Consider the following 9,433-nt stretch of genomic DNA (forward strand, 5'->3'; position numbering starts at 1 on the left):
CTCCTTCACAGAATGGCTGCTCCCGTCGGCCCCAGGGCAGGCTGTGTGTCCTCGTCCATGTCGGTCGGGGGCTCCCTGGGGGCTGGAGCCTGACCTTCCCGTCGGCACGCTTTCCCGCGGTCACTCTCAGCCAGACGCTGACAGGAGCGGCCAGTCCTGGGGGCAGGTCCAGTAACGGCATTTCCTCAGAGTGTCTTCTGTTCTGCACCCCCCTGTATAATCTATTTATTAGCAATATGTTGACCAGTCCATGTTTGTTTTTAAGACCCGCCCCCCCTCCCCAGATCCCTTCAGTCCTTGAATAAAACCGATGTTGTAGGAAGATGGGTCCTGTTGCGCCTGTGCGGCCCGGTTCGGGAAACACGGCCCTGAAGGTGGTCTGCAGGCCTCCGCAGCCGGAAGCTTTCCATTCAGCTCAGTGTGCCCATCACCCATTCCGATATTTATAGATCAGACAGGTATTTTAAAATTATAGTTTATGATGCGATATTGTACTCTGCTCTGTGCATGGAGAGAAATGAAGACTTTGTGCTCTCCAACCCTACAATTTTTCTCTAATGCCCTGTTTCCAAGTACTTAGGTAGTGGTTTTTATTTTTTTTTTTCCTATAGTTTTCTCTTCGTACTTCCTGGATTTGTTTTTTTACTGCAGAATAATGCTGCTTTGTGGTTTTGCTCTGGGGTCTGTTGTGCTGTGTCTCATAGCCCATCACTCCAAAATTTGTCCTGGATCCAAGATCCCATTCCTGCGCCTGCCATGGTAGGGAAACGTCTCTGCCTGTACCTTCCAGAACAACGGAAGTACTACTCCTGAGTGCTCTGGAGGGTTTCAGGGTTTCCTCGGTCACAGGAGACAACCCATCTTGGTCCCTGAATACCCTTAGGTTTATAAGTCTAGCTGTCTTATTCCCTCCAGGGCAGCTCATCCTAATTTCAAGGGAAGAATTTAAGAAGTAAAGTACTGGGGCTGTGGGGCCCGCAGACCATAGCAGGGGAGCACCCCGCACCGAGCTGCAGACCCTGGGATACCCCCTCACCCCGGTGGTGTGTTAGCATAGGTGGTACCGGGTGCCCCCAGCAAGCCACTCGGTTCCACACTTGTTTAACATGCAGAAGCATCTTCTCTGTTTAAATCTTAATAAAGTTGCGTGTTGCCAGTCCTTCATGTCCTGAGTGTCTTACTAGGACCATGGGCGATGCTCTGCACACATGCCCAGCGGAAGCAGGAAGAAAGGAATTCAGGGGATCTCACTGCATCTGCACTTTCCAACCAGCAGACCGAAGCTGTATATATGGTTTGGGTATGTCATCTTGCAGGTCGTGAGAACAAAGGTCCAGATCAATCAAATTATGTTCCCCAGGGTACAGAAGACAAAACCACTGAAGCTGCTGGTGTCTCTTCTAGCGCTTTCCCTGTCCTGGCCTCTCGTGCTTCTTAGGTTGATTAATTCGGACGTGAAGCCAGGTGCAGGGGTCCTGGTTATCCTGATTGCAGTGAAGACTTCCCGGAGTCTCCTGGGATGTGTAGACGAGGGTCCTCTCATGGCCGGGGGACACTAAGACAAGGACTTCTCTCTGCCTTCCGACCACAAGTTATTGCTACCCCATCCTGTCTGTTTCATTGACTCATCTCCCTGCCTTGGGTCTGGCTGTTTCCTTAGCCTCACAGTGTGACCAGCAAGGTTCATAACACTTGTACTTTCCTCTGTGGCCAGTAGGTGGTGACTCAGTGCCAACATTAATTTTTTCTCTTTAATTGTTAGAAAAAAAATTTTTTTTGAAGGAAACTGAAACTCTTTAAATTTTGCCTCAAGACCCCAAGTTTGCGAGTCTTTGACTTTGGAGGTTAGATGTGGAACCAAAGTTTATGATCCTCTTTCGACAACCTGACCTAAGATGGGAGCTCCAGGGGAATGGTAGTTTCCATCATTTGAGTTTCTCTAGGTCTTTACCCATTAAAGCTGTTTGCATGATTCTATGAGGATCTTTTTTGTTCTTTGGGTTTCTATTAACGTCTTTTATTAACAGCCAGAGATAGTAAAGCAGTACTACTTATTTCCCTATCGCCCTCTCCTTCCCCCGACACGTCCCAGACATTTTATCCTGACTCTCCTAACCCACACCGGGTAGTGACGTGTTGCGCTCTAAGTGTGTTTTAGCCTCATCCACATGCATCTGTCCTGCAGGGCTGGGGGCCCTGCCTGGAGCTCTGTCAGTGGCCTCTGCTGAGCACCTGTCTTCAAACAGCCTGTGGTTTCCAGGGCTTCACTCAGAGGAATGTGGGGGCCTTTTAACTTTGCATTTCCATCAAAGGAGCCCTCTACTGCTTCACTTCATTTCAATAACACAACTGTCCGGAGAAAAGCTCCTTCTGCAACGGGGGAGGGGATGAAACCAGCAGAACTCCAACCAGAGCTGTAGTTACAGGGGTCTTCCTTACCACTGTCTTCCAGCCGTCTTCTCCCCAGAGGGCTAAGGTGCACATTTACCTAAGACAAAACCTGCCCCTTTCACAGGCTGAAGTCAGGAAATCTGTGACTTACTGAACTGGTCCCGGGACCGAGCATTGTCAGATAAATGCCCCCTCCCCACCGCCCACCCCTGGAATCAAGATTCTGGGCTTTAGATTCTCTTTCTTCTGTGAGTTGAAACTATTCTTTTAAGAACTTATAAGTTGAGCAGTTCTGACCGCCTCTCCAGAGAGAGAGGAGAGAGAACTACGACCACGTTTGCGCCAAGAAACTGTCGGCACATAACCCAACTGCAAGCCTTACATCATCAGGTTTATTCTTAGATCCAGGGTGTCAGTGATAACAAACTGTCAGGCAGCAAGCAGGGGTATGCGTTACATCTCAGGAGCAGAAAGAAAGTCTAAGAGAAGCGGGAAGCAGCATTGCTTAAGTAACTTACTTGTGTGGACTGGTCTGGGAGTGAATTCTTAAAAAAAAAAATTTCTTTATTGGAATATAGTTGATTTACAACATTGTATTAGTTCCAGGTATACAGCAAAGTGAATCAGTTTTATGTTTACGTATATTCACTCTTATTTTTTTAGATTCTTTTCCCATGTAGGTCAGAGTTTTGAGTAGAGTTCCCTGCACTATACAGCAGTTCTTATTTGTTATCTATTTTGCATATAGCGGTATGTATACGTCAGTCCCAATCTGTGTCAGCATCTTCTTGACTCATTCCTCTTTTCCCTTGGAGTCCTGTCCAGGGTGTCTTCCTACCTACTCCCCTCCTGTGAATATCTTCCCTGAGCCTCGTTTGGGCCATCGGCTCTAACCCCAAGTGTCTGCGGCTCCCTGCTGCCAAGAGAATTAAGTCCAAAGTTCAGTTTAGCATTCAAAGTGCCATCATTAATTCTAACCTACGTTCTTCTTCATGAACTTCACTTTGGACAAAATATAACTCAATTCCTCCCCACACTCCCCTGCCTTTCTTGCCCTCCAGATCTTTAGATTTTCATGCAGTGGTAGCTCCTTGCCTCAGGAACTACAGTCAGTATCCTGTAATAAACCATCATGGAAAAGAATATGAAAAAAATGTATATATGTGTATAACCGAATCACTTTGCTGTGCAGTAGAAATTAACACGACTTTGTAAATCAACTATTCTTCAATAAAATTTTAAGAAAAATTTTAAAAAGAGTGCCTTTCTCATTCCTCTCCACCAGCCCAAATCTTGCTCAATTTTTGAAAAGCCTACCCAATTCTATTTTTTCCTTAAGTTTCTTTTTTTGGTCTTAGGTACAGCACATGAGATCTTCATTGGCATGTGGGATCTAGTTCCCTGGCCAGGGATTGAACCCAGGCCCCCTGCATTTGGAGCACAGAGTCTTAAACCATTGGACCACCAGGGAAGTTCTGTTCTTAAGATTCTTAAATCTTTCCTGAGCTGAATTTCAGCAAAACTTTCTGTCCACCATTTGCGGTTCATCTCCACCCTGCCTTGTTATTTCTCTGAATCCCCATTTCTCTGTCAAACCAAGAGGTTCTTTCTTCCCTTTTACCTTTTCAGCACCTGGCACAGCACCTCTACTGAATGTGTGTGTGCGTGCTTAAGTCGCTTCAGTCGTGTCTGACTCTTTGTGACCTTACTGACTGTAGCCCGCCAGGCTCCTCTGTCCATGGGATTTTCGAGGCAAGAACACTGGAGTGGATTGCTCTTTCCTACTCCAAGGGATCTTCCCGACCCAGAGATCAAACTCTCCTCTCATGTCTCCTGCATTGGCAGGTGGGTTCTTTACCACTAGCACCACCTAGGAAGCCAATGAAAGGAAATATTCCCAATGATTCCAAGAATGTGGACGCGAGTAAGGAATAAAAGCTGTGAAGGTACTGTGTGTAACAGAAAGATTCCACTCTGATTGGGGAAAATATGTGAAAAATATATCAGAATTTATTATTCCAGTACGGTATCATACAGGTAGTGGCAACAGAGTACAAACAAAAATGAACTGATATAAATATGCGAGAGCCTAGTTTATCAGTTATTAAAATGATACGTGTCTCCTGGTTCTATCATGAAACATATAAAGAAAGAGAATTACACTATACACAACAGGATTCCCTCCAAGAGCTGCAAAAGGAGAGCCCAACACTTGACTTAAGGGCTGGAGTCGAGGAACGTGGTCTGGCCAGCCAGCCCATCCCCTGGTAGGAGGTTCCTGCTGGGCTTCCTTGGGACTATAAATAGACATTCTATTCCCGGTAGAATACGTCTAGCCCTTCTTTCCCGAAGGCTCGAGTTATCTTTGCCTACTGAGACATGCTTTCATCTTTGTGGTCCCCTTTCCAAAGACGCTCGTGTGCATAGAGGAGGAAGCGGGCTTCCGCCCTGGGGAGTGGTTTTCCACGAGGGACTGGCGTTTATCCATCTTCCCGTCTGACAGTACAGTTCAGCCCTTAAGCCCTGAAAACTTCCAAAATGGAAAAGTACCTGTGAAACTACACCCTCCCCCCACTTCCACTGTGTGAAGAAGGCCCTGCCGCGGTGAGTCTTCAGAGGTGGGAGAAGTGGGGTCTCTGTGACGTAGTGGGAAACGGGTGTCCCTGGTCACGGGCGAGTGTTGTCTCGGATCCAGTCCAGGTAGTTAGTCACCTTGGTGTACACGCCCGGGACGTCCTTCCGCCCGCAGCCCAGGCCCCAGCTGATGATGCCGACCAAGGTCATGTGGTTGTCCTTCATACACACCAGGGGGCCGCCCGAGTCACCCTGCAGAAGGGAGAAGAGGTCAGCTGTGTGCAAAAGTGCAGACTCTTTGCGGGGATGTTAGGGTGAATATTTGTAGTGCTGATATGTATTCTACATACCACTAATATGAGGCACTAATATGTATCCTTCAACGTGCTCAGTTTCAGGGAGGGAAATTTTACCTCCCCAATCTCGGACCATTACAGAATTCGGTTGTAGTTTTGTTGTAAAGTGGACTTGAGCTCAGACATTGCTGACAAGTGCTCAGTCATGTCCGACTCTTTCCAATCACATGGACGGTAGCCCGCCAGGCTCCTCTGTCCATGGGCTTTTTCCAGGCAAGAATCCTGGAGTGGGTTTCCATTTCTTTCTCCAGGGGAACTTCCCAACCCAGGGATCAAACCCAGGTCTCCTGCGTCTGCTGCACTGGGAGGCAAATTCTTTACCACTAGCGATACCTCATCCCCACCGGGTGGTAAAGCCACCACTAGCTGTGCGGCCCTAGGCCACTGGACTTCAGTATTCTTACCTGAATGATACTAAATAATAATAATCTAAAACAGAAATCATAGTACTTCCCTTATGAGGTTATGGGAATTAACTGGAAGAAAGCTTGAAAAGCTCCTGAGAACAATGTAGGGCATTGAGTAGAACTGGCAATCATTAGCTGTTATTGTCTTATTTAATTGAAATGACTTGTTTTTAACTTGACGCTAGCTGATAGATCATGGTTTCACTTTGCACACAACCTTTTATGACTGTCGAGCTAGGTGGTGGAGGTGCTGAGAAAACCTTTCAAAAAGAGACCAAAGGCTGTCACGTAGGCAAGAGGAGGAGATGCGGGTGTGATCCCCGCATCAGAACTGGGCACTCCTCAGTGGGAGTGCGCAGCCCCACTGCCTCCAGCCACGCCCCCATCCCCCAGCCTCAGTGAGAGCCCGCAGCACAGTGGACGTGAAAACAGCCCCGCGTTGAGGGTTCCTTTGCCCCATTAGGTCCTACCTTACACTGGTCTGTGTCTTACACTCAGAGTTATCATGAAATACAGGTATGTACCAGCTCTGATGGGGACGCCAACCCAGAGACCCTGTAATGGTGTGCTTTCCCAGGGGGAAACCTCATCAGAGGGCTGAATTCAAGTTCCTAAAATTTCTTTCTCACAGATCATCTCTCTCCTATTTCCAGGAAGCTGCCGTTCCTCCCACGCTACCAAGAGACCCCGATTCCCCAGCACCCACATAAACCAAAGCTGTCTTAACTTGTGTGGCTTTATCCATCACTTTGATAGTTGTTTAATTGCCTGGGCTTACAGGAAATCCTGTACCAGGCGGGGGTTCCGGTGCAGACATTGGGGAAATTTACTGCCGTTTAGATGTCTTCAGTTTGGGTGACTTTGATCTTGGCTCCAGTTGCTTTATTCTCTGAGGCTCTCATCTAGATCCCATCCCCCGCCCCAGATGAATCACTGCTTTCTGGCTGTAACTTTTTTTCTTGGTTAGGAACCAGTTGGCTGAGGAACACTTTTGCCCTTGGATGGGGGGGTGCTCAGGAGAAGAGACCCGCCGGCGCTTACCTGGCAGGCATCGTGCAGGTTTGTGTGGTCCCCACCGCTCCGTGTGTCTCCGGCACACAGCATGTTGTTGGTGACGGTCCTGTTAAACAAGTGTTGGGAAGTGCAGCGGCTGGATGGGTACAACCTGACGTGAGCCTCCTTCAGCCGCTCGGAAAAGAATGGAGAAGCTGAAAGAGAACAGGAAGACAGCTTGTGACTTTAGGGAAAGTTATTTAGAAACCTTTTGGAAGGAGAAAGCTGAACTTTGTGATGATAGCTAATACTGATTAATCTTTTACGTGTGTTAAGTTGAATCCTACGAAATTGCCAATATTACCCTTTTGACCTGCAGAAGGGTGGGCAAACTCTGGCAATTTCATAGAGTTTCACCCAGGGTTTCTCAAGAGCAGCACAAGTGCCATTTGGGGCCAGATAACAGTGAACTCCGGGAGATGGTGATGGGCAGGGAGGCGTGGCGTGCTGCGAGTCATGGGGTCGCAAAGAGTCGGACACGACTGAGTGACTGAACTGAACTGAACTGAACAGGTTTTGCAGGGGCTGCACTGTGTATTGCGGATGTCTGTCAGCATCCCTCGCTTTTGTACGCGCGTGCTTAGTCCCTCAGTCATGTCTGACTCTTTGCAACCCCGTGGACTATAGCCACCAAGCCCCTCTGTCCATGGGATTCTCCAGGCAAGAATACTGGAGTGGGTTGCCATGCCCTTCTCCGGGGGATCTTCCCGACCCAGGGATCAAACCAGGGTCTTCTGCAATGCAGGTGGATTCTTTACGATCTGAGCCACCAGGAAGCTTCACTGGCTTCTACACACTAAATGTGGGTATAAACCTCCATCCTGGGTCGTCACAATAACTGACATTGCCACATGTTGCCTAGCAGGCAAGAGCACCCTAGCTGAGAAACACTGGTTTAACCTAATATCTCATTTAAGCCTCATACAATCTATTCATTCTTACCAATGAGGAAACTGAGGCTTGGAGCAACATGAAATGAAAAATCCACGCCTGGATCACAGGGCTCACCAGGCGCAGGGTGAGGGCTGCTGGGTGGCAGGCAGAGTCTAGGAACCGCACCCTTAACTAAGCTCGCTCCATGTCTTATCGAAACCTCCTTGAAATCTTCAGCCCTTAAAGCTCTCCTGCCACTCAGACCTCTCTCTTGGCCGACTGGGCCATTGGCTGGGAAGGTGGATGGCGGGGCTTCACTTAGCAGGAACTTGCCCAGACTATCATAGTGGCAGAGCCTGCCCCGGGGCTGGACTGGACACTCTCAGGACCGCTCTTTCCTCTCTCTGGTCAGCACCCGCCCCCGACGCTGCCCCCAGACAGACAGGATGGCACAGCGACTTCCTCCCACTCACAGGACTCGTGTTTCCCATAGCCGGACAGCTCGCACTCCGTCCAGTCGGGCAGCTGCAGGCTGGCGTCTGGGAGGCAGATGGTGCGGACGGAGGCACTCTCCCGGGAGCAGGTCGGCGAGTCTGATTTCAGGTGCAGCAGCGCTGGGAGAGGGGGATTGAGGAAGAGAGTGGGGATTTCCGGGGAGAGGAGGGAGGGGCCGGGGGCCTGGGAGGAGGAGGAGGGCAGTGTGGGTCTGGGGGGTCTAACTGGAGCCAGGGAGAGCCAGACATCTTACCGATGTCATTGTCATAAGTGTCATCATCAAATTCCTTGTGGATGATGTATTTTTCTACTTCAAACGTCTGCTCCTCCTCTCCAGGGACCAGCCGGTACGTCCTGCCCAGGAACACCTTGAGATGGTGAGGCGGGTACCTGAATGGAAAAACGGGTGTGAGGATGCTCTTCCGTATCGGGCCTGGTCCGAGGCCTTAGCGGGAGGGTAGGCCGGCTGGGTGCGCATCCCTACCTCTCCTGGAAGCAGTGGGCGGCCGACAGCACCCAGCAGGAGCTGATCAGGATCCCCCCACACAGAAACCGCTCTCCCGGGGACCGCCTGTTCTTGACGAAGATCGCGGCCTGCCAGGGGTGGGAGGTGATGTCCGCGAAGAGGCCTCCTTTGATGCGGAACTGGGGCCGCTTGTACTGTCTCAGGCCACAGGTGACTGCAGAGGGGAGGACAGAGCGCAGTTTCAGACCTGCGGGCCTGGGCGAGGTCCCCAAGCCCCAGGCCAGTGTCTCGTCTGGGAACCCAGGTTTCCACCCACGGCTGCGCTTCTGCAGCATCTGTACAGAGTGATGGAGCCTCTGCTTCCCTCCTCCCCGCATCCCGGCTGCCATCACTACTAACAAGGCATCTCCAGAGAGCAGCCTGGAGCCCGATGCCATCCATGAGAAATGGCTGCATCCTTGCCTTTCTCCTCCTGCCCCTCCCATCACCTGCCCAACAGCATCGCCATCCACCACGGCTCCAGCCGGGCAAGCCCCCTCCCCACCCAGGTCCAGCCTTCCTGAAAAGCGGGCCGCTGCGTAGCCTGAACCAGATAGCTTCCCAGATGTGGGAAGCGGCGGAGGACACGGGCAAGAATAATGCTGGGTAAGGGGAGCTGGCCTTACCGCACTGGGGCACATCACAGTACTCCCAGGTCAGCTGGCGGTCCTTCCACACGTGGCACCAAGGCTGGGCGTCCCCATCGGGATTCCTGGGCGTGAGGAGGGATGGTGTCCAATCGCATCACAAGCCAGAGAAGAGGGGAAGGACCGCCAGCT

At 50.4% G+C, this 9,433-nt stretch overlaps 1 protein-coding gene across 1 annotated transcript in view; it reads right to left on the reverse strand.

Moving 5' to 3' along the window:
• Positions 1–4,379: 4,379 nt before the first annotated feature.
• The window catches only part of PLAT (plasminogen activator, tissue), a 24,371-nt gene continuing 19,317 nt past the window's right edge, over positions 4,380–9,433 (reverse strand). Inside the window, exons 9-14 of the mRNA XM_010846375.1 lie at positions 9,281–9,375; positions 8,634–8,829; positions 8,403–8,539; positions 8,128–8,268; positions 6,770–6,936; positions 4,380–5,217 (exon numbers count right to left, since the gene is read on the reverse strand). Of these exons, the coding sequence (XP_010844677.1) occupies positions 5,059–5,217; positions 6,770–6,936; positions 8,128–8,268; positions 8,403–8,539; positions 8,634–8,829; positions 9,281–9,375 (895 nt within the window). The 3' untranslated portion in view covers positions 4,380–5,058. The remainder of the gene's footprint in view (positions 5,218–6,769; positions 6,937–8,127; positions 8,269–8,402; positions 8,540–8,633; positions 8,830–9,280; positions 9,376–9,433) is intronic.

The sequence above is a fragment of the Bison bison genome, unplaced genomic scaffold (assembly GCF_000754665.1).
Source record: "Bison bison bison isolate TAMUID 2011002044 unplaced genomic scaffold, Bison_UMD1.0 scf7180017864236, whole genome shotgun sequence".
NCBI classification, from domain to species: Eukaryota; Metazoa; Chordata; class Mammalia; order Artiodactyla; family Bovidae; genus Bison; species Bison bison.